This window comes from Sesamum indicum, linkage group LG8, assembly GCF_000512975.1.
Source record: "Sesamum indicum cultivar Zhongzhi No. 13 linkage group LG8, S_indicum_v1.0, whole genome shotgun sequence".
Taxonomy (NCBI): Eukaryota; Viridiplantae; Streptophyta; class Magnoliopsida; order Lamiales; family Pedaliaceae; genus Sesamum; species Sesamum indicum.
Genome location: NC_026152.1, coordinates 13,846,981 through 13,866,993, shown reverse-complemented (window position 1 = coordinate 13,866,993; position 20,013 = coordinate 13,846,981). Strand labels below are relative to the sequence as shown.

General features: G+C 34.5%; 5 protein-coding genes across 8 annotated transcripts in view; 3 read left to right on the top strand and 2 right to left on the bottom strand.

Moving 5' to 3' along the window:
• The window catches only part of LOC105168527 (dolichyl-diphosphooligosaccharide--protein glycosyltransferase subunit STT3B), a gene marked incomplete in the record, with an annotated part of 9,000 nt that extends 7,540 nt beyond the window's left edge, over positions 1-1,460 (bottom strand). The window contains 2 exon segments of the mRNA XM_011088652.2: positions 1-65; positions 815-1,460. Of these exon segments, the coding sequence (XP_011086954.1) occupies positions 1-65; positions 815-1,191 (442 nt within the window).
• Positions 2,284-6,501, bottom strand: LOC105168526 (probable 18S rRNA (guanine-N(7))-methyltransferase). The gene is made up of 9 exons (XM_011088651.2): positions 6,267-6,501; positions 6,091-6,166; positions 5,059-5,142; positions 4,903-4,958; positions 4,398-4,454; positions 3,841-3,890; positions 3,581-3,733; positions 2,947-3,082; positions 2,284-2,819 (listed from the first exon to the last, which is right to left on the bottom strand). The coding sequence occupies exons 1-9, from the start codon at positions 6,363-6,365 to the stop codon at positions 2,655-2,657; spliced, it is 876 nt and encodes a 291-aa protein (XP_011086953.1). The 5' UTR covers positions 6,366-6,501; the 3' UTR covers positions 2,284-2,654.
• On the top strand, positions 8,555-12,986 carry LOC105168525 (protein sym-1; the record flags this gene model as incomplete). 2 transcript variants are annotated; one of them, XM_011088650.2, is given in 9 exon segments in its annotated part: positions 8,555-8,647; positions 9,120-9,207; positions 10,343-10,437; positions 11,332-11,404; positions 11,503-11,595; positions 11,710-11,796; positions 12,011-12,091; positions 12,504-12,550; positions 12,725-12,986. In XM_011088650.2, coding segments are annotated over 7 exon segments (610 nt in total), but the record flags the coding sequence as incomplete, so codon positions are not given.
• LOC105168524 (putative GEM-like protein 8) lies at positions 14,702-16,654 on the top strand. 2 transcript variants are annotated; one of them, XM_011088647.2, is made up of 4 exons: positions 14,704-14,925; positions 15,492-15,581; positions 15,790-16,067; positions 16,271-16,654. In XM_011088647.2, exons 1-4 carry the CDS (start codon positions 14,841-14,843, stop codon positions 16,445-16,447), a joined length of 630 nt encoding a protein of 209 aa, XP_011086949.1. In that variant the 5' UTR covers positions 14,704-14,840; the 3' UTR covers positions 16,448-16,654. The 2 variants fall into 2 exon arrangements, with proteins under 2 accessions (XP_020551949.1, XP_011086949.1); XM_020696290.1 differs by lacking the exon at positions 15,492-15,581 and having other exon boundaries at positions 14,702-14,925.
• The window catches only part of LOC105168523 (dihydroorotase, mitochondrial), a 5,083-nt gene continuing 2,845 nt past the window's right edge, over positions 17,776-20,013 (top strand). Inside the window, exons 1-5 of one of the 2 annotated variants that reach the window (XM_011088645.2) lie at positions 17,776-17,927; positions 18,260-18,290; positions 18,692-18,843; positions 18,982-19,163; positions 19,812-19,948. In XM_011088645.2, the coding sequence (XP_011086947.1) occupies positions 18,261-18,290; positions 18,692-18,843; positions 18,982-19,163; positions 19,812-19,948 (501 nt within the window). In that variant the 5' untranslated portion in view covers positions 17,776-17,927; position 18,260. Of the gene's footprint in view, positions 18,050-18,259; positions 18,291-18,691; positions 18,844-18,981; positions 19,164-19,811; positions 19,949-20,013 lie in introns of both variants that reach the window. The other variant, XM_011088646.2, reaches the window with a different exon arrangement.

The following is a 20,013-nucleotide window of genomic DNA, read 5'->3' as shown; positions in this document are numbered from 1 at the left end:
GAGTGGTGTTGGAAGCAAAAAATGGTGCAGTGAGCACACAAACTTCACGAATGTGTACGGCAAACCTGGAAATGAAAGAAGTCCTTGAGATCTCAAACATGATGTTACCATCTTAATTTTTTGTAATAGAGCATCCATGAGATAGTAACTAAATCTACAGAGAATGCACCAATTGAATTGCAGGTGGAAAAGACACTGCAGAATCAGAGCCTACAACGGAAATGGTGAGGAAGTCCTTGGGATCTCAACATAGAGAGGCCGGAACCATATTTAATTTGTAATAAAGCCTCCACGAGATAACATGATATACATCCTCCCATGAAAAGGAACATGATTATGAACTCCCACTAAAAATAACAAGCTAGGAACATAGTAAACTTATTCTCATTTTAATTTCCTATTTCTGTAATCCTTTTTTCTTTTGGTAAGATATTACACTCATTGCCATCATCATGATATTTATACGAAAGGTGGGAAATTGAAACCCATCCTTTTAGAGATTAGCCCATTATCTTTACATCCACAAGAAATCCATATAGAAAAAAATTAAAACCTGTACTTCATTACCAAGAGTCAACCACAATCAATCTTCTCAAATACGTTTATGAAGCATAAATTTATAACCTATCATGTGTACGAATGACTTAGGCGCAAAAGCTTGATACTTGCAATAAATTTTTGTTCTTAAGGAAATAGAAAATCCTGAAAATGCAATACTCCTATCTTTTCAATCACATAGTTACATTTTTTTCAATGGTTCCTACAAAAACACTTAGGCATGCGCATGCATATTATGAAAAACAAAGAAACGTACCTGAGGAAACGAAGAATCCAATAGATGAGGGCAGCGGTGACCATGAGGCCAGGATAGAGAGTCCCACCAATAATCCTACCGAGTGGATACCAGCTCTCGGAGTCAAACCAGTTCCAAAATTCGTAAAACCCCTTCTGAGTCAAATACTGAGTAACTCGGTAATTGAAGTAGGGGTCAAACTCGTGGATCATGCTCTCGTAACGCAAGACACTGAAGAGACGGGTAATGAAGGCCAAAACGTAAACCAAACAGAGGATGGAGACACGGATCAAGAGCTCCTGCTGCTTGGTCTTCAACTTAAGGGATTTGAGCAGCGAGGCAAGGCCAGGTGAAGCCAGCAGATCCGCCGGCGATTTGTCCATCTTCGTGCTCACCATTGAATTGATAGATCGGATCGGATCAGATCAAAACAAGGTTTTGAAATGGGCGTGGTGGGGGATTTGAATTGAGAGTGAGTAGGTGATATAACGAAAATTGAGGGAACTAATTAGAAGTGTTCCATCTTGGATATCAGGATTTCAGTCATTAAACCCTACTGCTCTGGCTCTGAAGAGTGTGTGTATCTCACTTGCATTTGAAGCGGAGAGAGAGTGGACCGACTTGTTTGTCCCAAAATAACCTCCTACCTTATTTTAGGGTCTCCCAATTTTTCATTCTATTTTCCATTTTATCATCATAATTATAAGAAGGACAATTATCTTGTCCATTGCTTAGTATTTAATTATTAATTAAACAGTACTTGAAATTTTGTCATCATATTTCACATTTACTTTGCATTCCCAGAACTTAACGCATTGAGATTTTATAAATAAATTTGAAGTTTTCTAGCTCCGTTTATATATAAATATTTATTTCATTTCATGTGATTTTATTACAATTTATTTTATTAATCTTGATTATACTAATGTATTGAATTTTTAATAAAACCATGTAATTATAGTCTAAACAAAATGCGTTTTGATATTGGTTGTAAGAACCAAATTATAAGTATGAATACTATGGGTTTAGTTTGAGGCGGGTTGTCAAAACCCAAAACCTTACTTGCTCAAAATTCAAAACTTAGTTGATCCAATTTAAAATATTAAAAATATATTCATGTAAAGTAATACTATCATAATTTTATAAATATGATAAAATGATATTATTGAAATGTTACTTTTTTATAAACTTATATTTTTAAATTTTGGGCTTTAATTAAAAAATTTAGACAAGCATGAACCAACCTAGTTAAACAAATATATACCGACAGATCGGACTATGTATGTCGATTATATCCATGTCTTGAATATTGCAAATTCAATTGGATTCCAGTTTCCACAATCCACCTTTCCACTTTTTAGTCGCTCCAATTAAATCACATCATTTCATTTTCATCTTGCTGTAGATTTGAGTTCTATTTAGAACAGCACATTCATAAAAGCAGCCAAGATATTTGGCATTCTCCTCACCCATGAGACATTGGGGCAATATAACAAACACAAAACCAAGTACTATTACCTACGGCCATTCCACCAACTTATATCCTTTCATACAGTATTGATACATAAGTACAGAATCACCATGACAGAAAATGAAAACTGGAACGGTGCTGGGAAGACAAAGAGCAACGAATCCACATGCAAACTTGAACCTCTTAGTAGGAACATCTTTCTCGACCAAAAAATAATAATAATAATAACGATAATAAACCAGAAAAGGACAAGGGCAAAATTTGATATCCATAACAGCAACTAATTTGCCTCTAGGATCCAAGGATTTTGTGCTTTACCAGTCACCATTCCTAGATTTTGTATATCTGGGTGTGCATAGAGACTGAAGTCTTTGCAGACCAGATAGGTTATCAAAACCGAGCTTTTCTTTTACGTGCAGTGTATTTAGTATCTAGAGGAACTGCATTTCCCTTTCTGCGCATTTGTTCCTTCTTTCGGAGAACCCATTCTCTCCCCTTTACCTTCTTGTTTAGTTTTTGCTTTTTCCTAGGTCTGTGCCTGTCTGATACAGAAACCTGCAATGCCAAAAGGGACTTGACAAAGTGAATATTAACACTTGGATTGGATGAGCTAACAAGCAGTAGCAGTCTTCTTTTCTAATTTTTGGACTAAGCCATGAATCAAGCAAGATGTGGTACTCACCGACTGATTCTCTTCATCATCACTGCTATCTTCGTCAGAACCACTTTCTCCATCTTCTCCTTTTCCCTTTGGTGTTGCACTGCTAAGAGATGGTGGACCACATGTGAGCACAAGGTACTCTTTCCTCTTCTTCGTACTGTTAACAAGAAAGAACACCTCTAGTTAGTGTGAGAAAGTTTGAGCCAGCCATTCGGCCACGCAGGAGGAGGTGGGAAGTGTTCCGGGTGGAAGAAAGGAAATTAATTTCAAACTTGCAATAGAATTTACAAGAATGAGAGCCAATAAGTGAATTGCAAGAATAATGTGTACAATTTGATAAGCAAGGATAAATTTCCATCAAAAGTTTTTAAGTGGCATATCATGTCGCGGTCGCACTCTCTCGTGCATACAGTGTTAAAACAAATCTGAAAAATCTGAGGCGCAAGATGATGTAAACTTGAAACTTGAGGTCATTCATCAATCGCCTTTAGTTTGAATTCATATTTCAGCTGAGCACAGCCTTGAGGTTTTCTCCCCTACCTTCCTCTTTTATTTCAGCATTCTCTTTTATGCACAGTGCATCACTGTCTTTCCCAGATTTTCATTGAATTAATGCTGATAATGAACAGGGAACTCTGCACATCCTTTCACCTACCTATGTGGATAATCAACAACTACACCACCAGAAAAACCAGCGCGCATAGCAAATCCTAGGATCAGCTCTCGTTGAGCCAAATTTTCAGGATAAACTTGTAAAACTGCCCTTGCTCCCCGTGCCAAACATCTGTATAGTGACCCAAAGAATGCCCTAAAATGATAATAATACTGAAATCAGAATACGTTACAACTGCTGAAAGATGGGAAAAGAGGAAAAAGCATGAACATAGAAGGATTAGGAAGTACCGATTTACTTACTTCAATCTAATACGTGGCTCATGAGAAGATTTGTCAGCATTACACAACCACTAGTTTGCCAGAATGAAACAGTAAAATGAAATTAACAAACTGAATCTAAGAAGTTCCAAAAGCAGAAAATCAGCTTTATCTACTGCAACGCGCAGATTATAAACGATCAACAAATTGCTTAGAAATATGGCTAAATAAATTACATAAACTGAGCGACAATGTTCAGATTTATTTCCCTACTTTGCCTTGACAAAGCTACATGATATTCAATCAAAAATCAATTTTATTGGCTTCCAGGGCACACTGATCAGCTTGTATACTTAACGACCATTCTCTCATAATCTATATAGATCTCAGACCATTGTAATGTTAAGGTTACCGAATACAAAGACTTGCATATGATAAAGTTCTTGATATAGGTGCAGAACACTAAGAAACTAAGCTAACAAGTTGGATCAAATCGAACAGGAGTTTGTTCAATCATCCCCTCGGTTACGAAGGGTAACTATATTCAAAATATGATACTATATTAAAGATCGGGAACATCTGAGGAGTTAAAGATGAACCTGAACAGCTGAGATACTGATTGCACCGTCAATAACTCCAGGGCGAAGCCCTAAGCCCTACAGTAGTTCATCATATAAATGGTATTATCTTCTGATCTCCATTTGAAAAAATGACATGTCATGAACAGGATAATAAACTCCAAATATTATCAGGCGAATTGGGTAATACGTTATAGCAAGTTTTAACAGCCATAGCACTCTCAGTGTTGTGGTATTTTCATTTATAGAGAAATTAATCTTAGCATGATACGATCAATATCATCCACACGAGGAAGAGAGAGAGATAGAGAGAGGGAGAGTAATTTTCTTCATTACTGGAATACAATAAGCTATTTGCTCAAACTTTGATAGAACATAACACTCAGCCACATAATTCTGGCTCCCCAAATGCTGGTTGTGCTTAATTTCCAACTTTTTCATGGAACTTTGGTTGATCTTTTCGGAATTCTCATCCTAACTATAAACATTCAATAGAAGGTATAAGATGAAATTGCTCCCGACTTACCTGACCCATGTCACCAAGTATAAGGTCGCCCTCAGCTTCACGCTCCAATGCAATATCTGCTTGCATAAAATTTATTATTTTACAAACATAGAGCAACAAGAGAATATCAATTAGATATTTGAAGGATTTAAATATAAACGTTAAACTGCTGCATACCTAGCATTGACTGGGATATATCTAAACCAATCCATTGGTGCCCATTATCAGTCAATGTCTCCCCACTAAGTCCTGATCCACAACCTGAATAACACATGTTGAAAACGTGAAGGTTTGAACAGAACAGGAAAAATCATACGGTGCTGAAGTGCATACATCTGGAAAATGCAGCATCAACCAACTCATAACTTTTTCTCTTTTTCTTTTTCCTCCTTTATCAGTTTTTTGTGTGTTTAATTGTGTTTATAAGAAGTATCACTGAAAATTGCAAAACATTTCAGAGTATCATATACCTTCAGCGAGAAATCAGATGGATAAATGGGATAGAATGTAACCCTGTCAAATAAATCCTCTGTCTCTTACAGGTTATACATTGGATAAGGCTTTGTTGGGTTGTGTTGTATGTATCTCCCACATAACTACTTTTCTGAATATTCAGAAATGACCCACAAGACTTGCAGATGCGAAGCGGGAATTGGTTAAATGATCTAACCACCAAACCATCAATCTGATTGACATGCTAGGTACTTTCCAACCAGATGCAAAATAGTTTGCTAGCTTAACAGTATTTGCATAGAATTCTAATTAATCATCACCAGTTCTAATTTTAAACTACGAACACCAAATCTCAGCTGATTCGCCATTCTCAGCTCATACGAGTTAGAGTGATAAAAGTGGACAAACACGGTCTTGCAAACTCTTCTATGCAATAATACTCTGTCCAGCACCACCTCAACAAATACATAAACACAAATAAATAAACAAATCCCCAGAGAGAAACGAAAACAGACCCAACTGATGGAGACTAACTAAAAGGCAACTAAATATGTTTAGAGCAAATGAGACTCTTCAAATCACCATTAAATCCATCTATTTTTTTCAAAAACCAGATCCAAATAACTCAAATAAATACTTCCCATCAGCTTTCACCCAACAGCAGCACTCTTCTCAATCAGTTTAGCCGAATTCCAGCGTAGTAAACATTCTAAACGATAAAATCGAGATGAACTCCCAAAAGTTAGAGTGAATTACCAATATCAAGCAGTAATCTGGGCACGCCATCATCCGGCAAAGCGAGAAGCTCCAGCGCTCTCTCAGAAAGTTTCGCCTACCAACAGATATACAAAGCAGCAAAACAATCAAGAGATGTAAATACAATTTGAAGAGAGAAATAGAGACACTATACTTAAAAAGCAAAAAGTGTCTACCTGAATATCGATAATGCGAGAAGAGGAGGTGTATTTACGAGCTTCATCATCGTTGTAGAATATCTCCGGCGGCGCTTGCAGCTCTGGCCGGGACGCCATTTTCTTCTCCTCCTAGACAAACACTCCCAATTCAATTATCAACAGAATCTCTCTTCCACCACCAGTAGCGATGCTTATAAACACGCAACTGAAAACGCCCAAATCCGCCTACGTCCAGAACAATAAACCCTACCAAGACCCTTCTCCTTTGCAATTTAAATAGGATATATTTATCCTGTGTCTGGGATTACACTTTTGCCCCTCAAGGCTAAAAGTGTTCTTTCTCGTTCTATAAGTTATTTTGGTGGTAAAATAAAAAAGTGATAATTACACTCTCATATTTCGAGATTTTATTTAATTACATAGAAATTTCTGTAATTTAAAAAATTATATCTAGTACTTTTGAAATATAGTTAGAAAAATTTTGTTTGACTTGCAATAATTCGGTAATAACTTAATTAATGGTAAATATCTATTTTCATCCATTTTTTTTATTAATATCAACAAATTCAATAAATTTTGACTAACAAATGAACCTAGTTGTTAAATGAAAACAAACCTCAAACGCATCAAAAGTAATTTTTCAAACCATAAAAAAAATTATATAATTACATTAAACTTTAAGAGAGTGGTCTGCAATTAGTCCTAACTTAAATAATATATTAGTTACTAGGTGGATAAATATACATACACATTTTACAACTTATATATATATTTATATAATAAGTCACCCACTAGTAATTAAACTCTTTGCAATAGAATAGCATAAATTGTTTTTTTAAGGTTGAATATATTTGAATTAAAGCCCCATTTATTTTTCATGATTGGGTTACATAAGTTAAACAAAAAAAAAAAAAAAAAAAAAGTTGTTCAAAACAAGCAAGGTCTTTAGTTTACCTTATAAAGGGTGGATTTTTATCCTCAAATTAAATACAAATTACATTTTATCTGAAATAATTCAACTCACCTATTAGGTGGATTGAGTTATTTAATGAAAACAATTTGAGTAAATATTATGGGTATTCAAAATTCGATAAATTGATCAAAAATCAGTTCAAATTGAATTTTCAATTTGATATTCCATTTATTTTCTAAAAAAAGTGATTACGGGGTTGATTAATGGATTGAGTGTTTTTTTTTTTTTTTTTCTTGCAGCAACACCTTTGGCCAAGTTTTTTATGGTAACAACACACATTAATATATTTGAGACGGACAAAAAGGGACACGTGAATTAAAAGTCCTAAAAAACGTTGCAATCACAAATTCATTTTTAAAACAAAACCTACCCACTGAACATATTTAACAATTTAAACCACAAAAATAGTATATTAAGCACAAATAATCAGAAATCTTACTGTATTTATCATATCAGGATTGGGGAAGTCCACAAGCTGGGGATTCCTCAAATTCATATTCACTCCAATGCTTCGAGAAACTCCTTCATATATATCTCCAATATAGTGCCAGCAACTCAGATTTTTTGAGTGTCATTTTGCTTAGTTAACTTAGGGTTTTAATTTGGGGGAGAATTTGAGAGAGATAGGTTACATTTTTTTTCTTGTAAATGACTAAGGGTTGGAGTAATTATGACCTTTGTTCTCCAGCTATTTTGATTAACAATCACGTGAAAAAAATATGATCATTTCGTTTATTTATTAACGGTTATTTCGAAAAATGATCAAAAGTGCTAAATTTTTTAAAAATTAATACTTGAGTTGTCAACTCTGTAACGATCGATCAAAAGTGCACACCTCTAAACTGTGTAACAAAAAATGTAATTTTGCCAATTAGATATTATGATTAATAAACACCTGCGTGGGAAACCGGGTCGGCCAATTAAGTGTAAACGGATCGCCCATTTAAAAGATTCTCTTCTTCAAAAACATTTGGTACCCTCTCTAAAACCTCAGAACCCACATTCTCGGAATTAAGCGTAGGCATTTGAAGAAGAAAAGCAGAAGAATGTTGGCTACGAACCCGCTCACTCGGAAATCCCATCTTCTCTTTCGATGGTCAGCTCTCTCTCGCACGTCCACTACCACAACTACTCATATCAGTATCAACAGCAGGATTCCGGTCTGGAATCCGATTCACCTGAACAGGAGCTTTGGAAACTGCGGTGGTAGAATTTCATCCCCTTCTGCAAATGGGTTTAAAATATTTGGGCGTCCGGAATTCGGGTTTGAGCATTCGGGTCTTCGCTCTTTGCGGGTTTCGAGTGGCGGCGGGGGGGGGGAAGGGGGGGGGGGTGGCAAAGCTGGTGGTGGATTTGGAGGTTCTGGAGGTGGAGGTGGCAACAGTGCTGGGGGGGCTGGTGGGAGTAACTGGTCGTTGCTTTCATGGTAAAGAATTTTGTCTTTAACATAGTTATCTATTTTTCCTCTACTTCTGTAATATGGTTAGTAGTTGGGAGTCTACGACACTTCCAACTATTTGATTGAGTGCGTGGTTAGAGTAAACTTGGAAATGCATTTCTATTTGGATCATTTTGTTTCACGTAATGATGTTCCGGAAAGTCATTTTTAATCTCTATCAATGCAATTTGAGGTAGTTCATTGTTACAATCGCATTGGATTATGCTGTGTTTGGCCAAGAAGAGGAAAAAACTAGGGGGCAAAATCATTCACAATGCTTGCAGTAGATTGTGACTGTGGAGAGACTTATCGTGTAAATTATGTCCGTCTTCTGATTGTAACACAGTAAACATGTGTCAGCTGTGAGTTTCTTGGCACATAAGCTGTGCCCCTGTCATTAACTTCATGCTAATTAAGGATCAATTCTCCTCCATTCATCTTAATTCTCATTTCTATGCAGGTATATGTCTCTTCTTGCCCGGTACCCTGTTACGACAAAAGCTGTTACATCAGCGTTTTTGACTTTGGTTGGTGATCTAATTTGTCAGGTAAGCTACCTATTTTCATCGATTCAGATCACATAATGATTGGCAATAATTTGAGGAGTTTCAATTGAAACAATTTATTTTTTCCTCGTATGAAATGGGTCGAGATACCATTTTGTGGTGTTGTTGCTCGATAACTCACAGAAATTTTGAATTTTACCGTCTTTACTTCTATTGTGGTTAGGCATCCTAGCTTCCGAAGATGATACACTTTAATGGTTCAAATAAGGTAGTATCACATGTGATCACGTGAAAAGGTGATAGAAGGCTAAATTTAGATGTTTTCACTAAATCTGAGGAGATCAATTATACTGACTGTAAGTTCTTAATTGGGGTAAAGGGAAAGCTGATAATATTTTGGCGACAGGGAGATGAAGTGAGAGTCTTTTCCCTCAGAGTGCTTGATTTGTAGAAGGCATGAAAAAGCATTTTGATTTTGTGATATCGTGGCTGCTAGTTTTGGTTATTAATGGGGGTCACGAGTTACTACTGGAGTTGTTTCTTTTATGAGGGAGATATCTAGAATGGGTTCTATAGGGATTAGAAGTGGCACGCAGCTGTCTACATCAGCAGTCAACTTGTGTAGAAGTACTCCAAACCAAGTTTATGATTGATAATAAATGTTTTGGGCAATATAATGTAGGTATCTTATGATGTTGTGTATTATTTTGAGGTAATTATGGTTCAAGAATGGCTTCTCGTCTGGTGCCCTCCTGTGGAAACTGCTTAATCTTAAATATTTTGGAAAAAGCATAAACATAAAAATTTACTTATTCTTTTCCCCTCATATAGCCTGAAAACATTAGTTGTTTATCTTACTTATAGATACCTGCTATTTGACATCAAACAAAATTAATAATATAGTTTCACAAAATACTCCAGATAATGCTTGCATCCCCTTAACAACAACCTGCACACCACTATTAGACACATTAGTTTTGATACCTTACTGAGTTTCATGATGGAACACTTGAAGTCAGGCTGAAAATACCCATATAAATTTACCACTTAGAAGAGTTGGCTACGTGAAGTTTCAAATATTAACTATCTTCTTATGTTCTTCTTTGTATCTTGCTTAGATTAACTTGAAGAATTCCTCTATTATGAATTATTTAATATTTTCTATGATTTACTTCAGCTCTTGATCGATCAAGTACCATCTCTAGACATGAAGAGGACATTTATTTTCACCCTGTTGGGGCTGGTCTTGGTTGGTCCAACATTGCATTTCTGGTAATGGCTTGAAATATTTTCAGTCTATCATGCCCAAACAAATGTCCTCTGTAGAGTATTGCTTATGCATGGTTCATCTATTCATTTTATTTTGTAATGCCAATGCATCTGTTTATCTTGTGAGATTAAATATTAATCTCATATTTCTTGCTTAGAAGCATATACAATTCAGAGTGAGATGCGTACATTTATTGACTACTCTACAGCCTTATTGCTTCTGAGTTGCAGCTGTTTTGAATTCTGTCCTTAACTGGAGCAACAATTAGATTCAGGCTGTATGGAGGATTAAATGACAGTTAATCTGCATTTGTTGAAAGGGTTTGCTGGACCAAAAGTCATCACATAATTGATTAATCCAGTCATATTTTACTAGTTGGATTATCATTTTCTATGACTTGATCATTTCTTGGGGTAGAATGACCCTTTTACTGAAACTATTTATGGGAGGAATCCTCGTTTAGTGTGTCTTCATCTTCTTCGTTCTGACATCGCTATATGCTAAAGATCTCGCATTAATCTACATTGATTTACTGGCATTCTCGCAAAAACAAGTTGTAAGGTTGAAAGGATCCATAAGTGGTGGGAGTGTCTCTGAAAGAGCTTGTATGATCAATGATGAGATGCTGCTTAACTATTGTTTATGTTCTTCTTATTAAATGAAGCTTTGCATGTATCTAGGTGAGTAGATTTTGAACCTTGCAATTGCTCTCTGCATTAACTATTCCTTTCCCTTTCGTGCTCTCTTTGGTGGAGCAGATAAAGCATTATGAACTGAATATTTAAATAAAATTGAAGATTCTCGAAGTACTATTGTAGTCCATTTTTACACCAAATATTATGATAGTCCATTTATTACCTTTCAGACCTGAATTGATTTCTCTTGTTAACTTTTAGGTATTTGTCTCTGAGTAAAATGGTCACAGCCCCTGGAGCTTCTGGTGCTTTCTTGCGGCTTCTCCTTGATCAAGTAATGCTTTTCTTCAGCTTCTTGGTCAAATTAGCAAATCCTGATGTAATATTTCTGTTGTCTCAATATCCTATTCACTATGGACCTTTCCCATGCAGTTTCTTTTTGCTCCCACTTTTATTGGGATTTTCCTGTCTACGTTGGTGACACTTGAGGGAAAGCCATCACACGTGATCCCAAAGCTGCAACAGGTGTTGTTAAACATTCTTTCTTTTGATCTCCTGAATGTGGTTACCCTTTGAAGAATGCTTGGAAGAAAGGATTTGATTTTCTGTATTTGGACTTTTGCCTTTTTTACTTTGTAGGAGTGGTTCTCATCTGTTCTTGCAAATTGGCAACTGTGGATACCTTTCCAATTCCTCAACTTCCGTTTTGTGCCACAACAATTTCAGGTTTGGTTCATTGATGGCCAATTAATCTTGAGTTCTTGGTTTTGTTAAGAGAAGAGAAAATTGTCTTGCTTGCAACAGCGTTACCAAAAGCATACTATTAGAAAACTACTATGTATCCTGCGTCAAATGCAGGATTTTGTTGACTGCATTTCTCCTTGTGTTAGTTTTGTTTGCCAAATTAACACATATTTTTCCCACCTCCCATCATTGACAGGTCCTTGCAGCAAACTTTATTGCATTAATATGGAATGTAATTCTTTCATATAAAGCTCACAAGGAAATTCTTGCCAAATAGGTAAACTTAGTTCCCTCAGTTTGTTCTATCTGGGTACTTGTCATAAAAATTGTTGTAGTATTTATATCAGGTGATGTGTGATTCTGAAGGAAAAGCGGATTGTGGGAACCAAATTACCTCTGATATAATTGTATTGCTGGAAATTTTACTGTTATTGTTATTGCTGTTGGCCAGATGAACAATGAAAATGTCAATAATTGGCGGCATCAATGCTGTATGTAGGACTAAATTTATGTAATAGCTTTATTTTCTTGTGGTTGATGGTAAACTGATGGAAACTAAGTTAGCTGCAGCGCAAAATTTCTACAAAGAAATTTATTTCCACAACTTCACCTATTTTATGCCTCGAGTGAACTACATTTTTGCATTTCCCTCTCTTTTCCTTGTCTCATACTGCTTTCTACCTGGATAGGCTTTGCCCCTTTGCCTGTACACTGAATAATGAAGCGACCGATCAAGGTTCTTTTCAGTACTTAGCAGCTATGGTTTTGTAGTATGAAGATAGATTAGCTTTCACTTATATTTCTTCAACGGTTATTTCCTCCAAGAAGAAAACAGAAACATAATAATGATAGTGAAAGCAGAGAAATTGCTTCATATTTTCTTAATTTCAGCTGATACCATGTGCTGCAGGGTGCCTCAATAGCCTACCGATCTGCAAAACACATAAAGGCAACAGTCGTCAGTCGTGGTCTGTGATGGATTTGCAGGTGCAGGTGCTGCTATTAATCATGTACATTGTATCATCAACGTCACCTCATTTATCACGCTTAATATACATGTCGTGCTCATGCACTACTATTGTCTCCCATGCTCTTTATTGTTTCTTCTGTTCGATATCTGGTGCAACCAGTGTTCGTTTTTACTAATTTCAGTGAATTTGTATGGTTTCTTTCGACATGTCCAGAAGGGGGTGTGCTTTGAACAATATGTGCCTGCGTGGTCAAGATGCAATTTTCATTGTTTAAATTCAAACTAGAGGTTGCAAAGCAGACCGCATCCATTTATGATGAAATCTATACTTCGTTTTGTGATTATGAACAAAAAACAGGGTAAATTACATGGATGCTTGGAGTAGAGTAGTGAAAATGGCCAAGAAGTAAAATAGAAAGAAGTATCAATGATGAAGCCAGTCAATTACATTGCTATTTCCTGAAATTATGTTTAATTATATAAATAGTTTTTGGATTTGCAAAATTGTAAAGGTCGAGATATGTGTGTCAAATTGTCAATATAATTTACCATTAAAAAATATGAAATAGTTGTCCAATTTCCAAATTTGGATTATTTCACCATTTTTTTTTTTAAAAAACAAACACTTATTTTGGAACTTATTATATTAAGGGTGATTTTATATAATCATCAATAATTAAGTATCTATCTATAATTCTTTATTCATAAATGTAAGAGTAATTTGATTAGAAAAAGATTTGTTTGATCAACATTAAATTATTATTTAAATTATTATTGTGTCAATTGAGGGTAAATATAAATTTTTATTTAAATTTTTTTGCTAATAGTGGTAAATTTAGTGAATTTGATCAACATGTGGATTTATCTGTAAGTGTACTAGACATAATTTTTCAAATTATAAAAAATTTACGTATAAATACATTAAACTTCAAAAAGTACCGTATAATTATTTGGTTTTTAGTTTAACTAAATAAATATAAAATGAGGCACAAGCATTGAATGTACTTGGATCACTAAATAATTACAAAAAATCTTGCGTATTTGGTGAATATCATACTGATATTCTTGTTCAAAGATCACTCCTCAACACTTTGAAAATTACACGCTAACCTCTTTTGACGTTGAAAACTTCCAAGAAACGTCCAACAGAAACTTCCACCTTACCAAGAATAAAACTAAATTTAAATGCAACTCATTGCTGGCTTTGACCACCCATATATAATATAGAGAAATTTCAGAATTTCAAACCGAATTAGATTTTATATGATAAGTATAATATATTTGTCGTGCAATTGGTATACAATTAGATGAAATTGATTAATCATACGGCAAGTATATTACAATTGATGTGAGATTGGTTTTGGTTCAATAACTTCAGTTACGCCTAATTCTGATAAGATTTTTTTTGAAAAGAAAAACTAAATGTATACTATTTATTAAGTGTGAGGTATTTGGTCATCAATATGCGTTTCGATTAAACTGTAAATAATTTATTTTTTTAAATGATAAATTACAACGAGCTTCCCTGTATTTTGCCTTAATTATAATACCCCTCATCATTTGAAAAATTATTATTGCCACCTGGTTTTAACAACCGTCCAAGTCCAATACTAATGCACTATGTTATTTATCTTTATATTTTAAAACAAAATCTCTATGGATCAAGTGAACAATTATTTTTTTAATACAATTATGACAAAGTTCCACGCCTTTATATAAATATTATATAATTTTATTAAATATTAAAGGTATTAATAAGTTTTAAAACAATAAAGAAATATTCATAATTATACCAAACATCACGAAAATTCATTTTAATTTACCTCTTTTATTTAATTAAATAAAAATAATCAAAAATTCAAATTATACACATGCATCGAGTATCTTTGGTGCGCTAGTTTTAAATAAAAAGAAAAACTGAAAAGAGAAAGATGTGGGGGTAGGGAGATGCAGCAAGACACGCCATGAAATGCCCATCTCCATTCAATTCCATTTCAATCAACACTAACTAACCAGCAGTCAGCTCCCAAGAAAAGAGAACAGAGCAGAGAGATTGATGGAGAAGCAGAAGCTGAAGGAATATGAATCATATGATGATGGGTTTGGAGATCATTTCTCCACAACCCCTTCAATCGAAACCAGTGAGCACTACTTTACTTCTCATCATCACTTCTTTGCCTCTCTTTAATTCTTCTGCCCTCTGTGTTTTCGTTGCCTGTTGCAATCAATAAAAAGAGTTAATTATACACTAGTCCTTGAATTTATCAATAATGTCTTAATCTAATAGTTACGATTCGCGTTACACAAACAAATTTGAACTAATGAATTCCAGTCACACTAGAACGTGTGGATCAGGAGTTCGAGTCATATTAGAACAAATGGATAGTTATTATCTCCTTTTACGTGAGATATTGTAATTTCTTTATTATTTTTATTCATATTGATGTATTATTCAACTTATCGAAATATTGATATAATCATGTATGTAAGAATTATACAAGCATCCCACGTCTTTTGTAAAATTATAAATATATATCCCTTGAGGGTGCTACATAAAGGTGTGCACTTGTAATTACAACTACAAAATCAAATGATAGTACTTGTAATTTTTCAAATGACAGAATATATTTGCGTTAGATATAGTATCATGGGCGTTTATATAATTTAAACAAATAAAATAAATAACCAGATCTTTTTCTTGAAAAAGCTGCAGGAGATGGGGAGGCTGCAACCTCCACCAATCACAAGAAGTTTGACAGAAAGAATTCCAGTTTCGCATACAGAATCCAGGAACACGGTACAACGCTAATGAGTTTAGCTCTTGCATTTATAGTCTTACGATAAAAAATCCTAATAAAAAACTAAAGTACAAAACAAAATCCTACTCAATATAACCTCACAACGAATAAATACAATAAGTAGACCGACAATTGTGCGTTGGTCTAATATGATTCGGGTCTGCAAGAATTTTGATTAGCGGATGATGGTTTTTTGGCGGTTTGCAGTGAGGTTGGGGCCAAAATTTTCTGAGACAGTGAAGGGGAAGCTGAGCATTGGGGCCAAAATAATAAAGAAGGGAGGCAGAGGAAAGATGTTGAGGGAGATGTTTGGTGTGAGTGATGGAGAGAAATTGCTCAAGGCATCTCAGTGCTACTTATCAACAACTGCAGGTCCAGTGCCTGGAATTCTATTCATTTCCACACAAAAGCTTGCATTCTGCAGCGAAAGACCCATCACTCTCCGCTCCTCGTCTGGGGAACCCCTCATCAAAACTCCTTACAAGGTACGTATTAGGTAATCTACTGGTCGTTGTAATCCAACGGATTAAATTATGTTTTTCGTACACGCATTTATTTGTTTATGGTTTTATAATGTTGTGGATTCTCGATCTTGGCTTCTACACATTTCATGTTTGTGCACATTGTCATTAAGCCCAGATCCAAGATTTTAGTGTATAATTCTGGAGTGGCGTGTCTGTTTGTGCAGGTATCGATCCCTGTAAAGAAAATAGAGTGTGCATATGAGAGTGAGAATGTGAAGAATCCAGGACACAAATACATAGAGATTGTGACTAAAGACAAATTCGAATTCTGGTTCATGGGGTTTGTGAGATATGAAAAAGCTTGGACCAACCTTCAAACTGCCATTTCCCTATCCAGATAAGAAAGAAAATGTGTAAAACAAGTATTGAAGCGAGGTGTGCGTGTGTTTGTGTACAAAGCAATAACGATGATGATGATGATGAATCCAAATCAAATATTAGCACTTGGATGGTGGTGATCCACCACCACCACAGTTTTGTGCAAACAATAATGAGTTTGATTGAGATTTATTTATAATAAGAGATGTTTGAGATTTAATTTGCAAAAATGCTCAAAAGGAATTGCATATCTTGGTAAAAGAAAAAAAAAAGCATTTGAGAAGAATTACAGGAATTATTCGTAACAGTCAAAAAGTAAGGATGATTTGTATAATAATTTTAATGTTTATGAGAGTGTATATGTAATTTTCTAAGAAGCTGACATGATTTATATAAATAATATTAACGCTATTAATATATATATATATATATATATATATATAATGGACTCTTTTTTAACGTACATATACACTGATACACACCCGTTCGGAAATGAGTTGGTAGTGTAATTTTAGTCATCCACAAAGTTATTTGTGTAGTTTTTATTCATTAATAATTTAAGATTGCAGTTTTAGTTATCAAACAAAGTATCATTTAAATGAGAAAAAATAACCACTTTTTTTTCCCTAAATTTTCATAGAGACAAAAAAAAAATTATTTATATCAGGGAGAAATGCATTTTTGGTTCTTAAATATGTTATTAATGCGATTTTAGTTTTCAAGAATTGAATTTTGCATTTTTGGTTCTCACACATTTAACTTTTTGGCATTTTTTATCCTTCCGTTACTTTTCATTATAGTATATTTAAATGAAATTTTCATTAAGTTTAATGAAAGGACCAAAAGTGTCAAAAGAAATTAAAATTCGAGGATTAAGATTACAACCTTAAATTATTTAAGAATCAAAATCGCATAAGTGACTATGGGAGTGTTTGCGAGCATTTTAGAAAAATACTTTTCAACTTTTGGCTCAAGAAAATCACTTCTAAAGTGTTTGGAATACCAGTTTCTGCTTTTGAAACGACTAAGAAAAATGCTCTTAACTGCTTTGACTTTTTTTTGTAAATAGATCGAACTTTATTTTTACTACTTTACCATTACTATAGTAATCGTATTTCAATTTTAATATTTTTAATTTATTTTTAAATATATAAAGTTTATATTGGAGTTTTTAAATAATTTAAATTTTAAAAATAATTAAATTTATATTTTCACATATTTAATATTTTGTGTGCTATATTATCTAATTATATTATTTCGTTTACGTATTATTATTTAATTAATTAATAAAATAATTATTTTTTACAATTATGCAAGTTTAGTTATTTTGTATGTAGTGGGAAAATTTATCCTTACTCTTCTAAAATGAAAAAGAGATGGTTAAAGAGAGAAACTCAACAAACGATCTTCAATCGCACCAGCACCGCCCTCCATCACTTCATCCACGCCGCTGCCGCTCCCACTCTCACTCCCTGCACTTTTCTCTCCCTCAAACCCATATAAGTAATCTCTCCCTCTCTCTCTCTCTCTCAAGCTCATTTACATTATTTGGTATCCCCAAATTGCCTGAGTTTCTCAAAATTTTCAATTGGTCTCGAGGTTAGAGCTAAAAAATATGGTGACTGGTGAGTTGACTATATGTTGTATAATTACTAATAAAATGTCGATTAGCTACCTCGTTTTCTCACCAAATTTTATTACATATGGAGCTCTCTAGATATCTCTGCTATTTACTGGATTCTTACTGTCAACTTGCTATTGATTTCATGTTTCTTTTGATGGACGTACTTCCTACGCCGCAAATGACATTTTTAATTTGTTTTGGCCGTTTGTAGGATGCTGAAGACATCATTCTTTCCTCGCAAAGTAAGCATTTTCTTTCTATTTCTATTGTATATGGTGTTTGTTTTGGCCTAGCCCATTATGCAGGAATAAAGACTTCTAAGGGAATATATGCCTTTATAGTCGATGCTCATCTTCTTGGGTTTTATACCTATGCAAATGATCTTTTTTGCTCTTACAGAAACCGATGGCTTGTCAGTTGTTTATTAGTTGGTTTAGAGTACTATTATTCTGCTAGTTGAACAGATGAATCTATTCCTCACTGTAATTGATCTTTTTATGTATATCTTCTTTTGGATTGCATGGAACCCAATGTACATTTTAGCATGGGAAAAGTTCTTTCTAGCTTCAGCTCAGTTGCATTAATTGCTTGTTAGATACTTAATTTATAGTGTTAATCTATCATGATTTTTTCCTTCACACAGTTATCATCTGTACCAATCCTGAACGCTAGAGGAGTCGGAGCCATCCATATAAAAGCATCTACGACAAAAATGGAGCTTGCAATCACACGTCCTGATGATTGGCATCTTCATCTTCGTGATGGTGAACTTCTTGAAGCAGTTGTTCCCCACAGGTTTGTATCACTGAAATCTACTTCCTAAATGTCCTATGTATTGTTTTTGTGGCTGATTTTAGCATCAGATATAGTTCGTTCTTTTCACCTCTTATTGGGCTTATTTCTTTTCCCTAATATTGTCCACTTCGCATACAGTTCGTATCACTTTGGAAGAGCCATAATCATGCCAAACTTGAAACCTCCTATCACTACCACAGCTGCAGCTGTGGCCTACCGCCAGTCAATTTTGAAAGCTTTGCCAAAAAATAGTGATTTCACTCCTTTGATGACTCTTTATTTGACAGATACCACCAGTCCTAGTGAGATTAAACTAGCAAGTGAGTCCAACTCTTGATATATATATAAATATCTATTACTATATGATGTTTATTTGATGTCTGCTTTACGATCTCGTTGTTATGTCTATTTTATATGTGAGGTTTATGGCATTATGACGTGCATTAACTGGACTGTCAATTCTTTTCTCAAAGATGCTATTTTAATAGTTTCTGCATCTTGCTACCTAATAATAAGAGAGAAGTTGAGGCTTGATAATTATTTACCTCAAATAGATCAAGTGATACATATTAACATTCAAAACCGTCATAGGATCAATGTAATTTTCTCTTAAGTTTCATTCTTTTTCAGTGTGGTAGATAGAAATTCAATTTACTTTAGGTGTGTTAATTATGCAACACCATGTTTAAGAAACCTACAAAAATTATTTGTATGTAGATGAATTTGCACTTTCTTTTCCTAGAAAAATTGTTAAAGGAAACTTGAATGAGGATATGACAAAAGTATAATTGAAAATGGATAATTTTGTTACTTTCCAACAGCCACTCCAAAAGGTAAATGTGGATGATTAATGTTGCTGTTGGTGCTGAAGGCCATGTTTGTGTGGTTTGGAAGTTTACAACTAAGTTTTGTTTCCTTGATTTTTCTATATCTGGTTCAATTCTTGACTTAAGTAGCTACTGCCACAGGAGAGAGTGGAGTTGTATTTGCTGTGAAGTTATATCCTGCTGGTGCAACCACAAACTCTCAAGATGGTGTAACAGATCTATTTGGAAAGTGTTTACCTGTACTTGAGGAAATGGTTAACCAAAATATGCCTTTGTTGGTGAGCATATCTCTGTTCTTCACGAGAACTGAGCTGAAGTTGACATGTGTTTTAAATGGCATTCT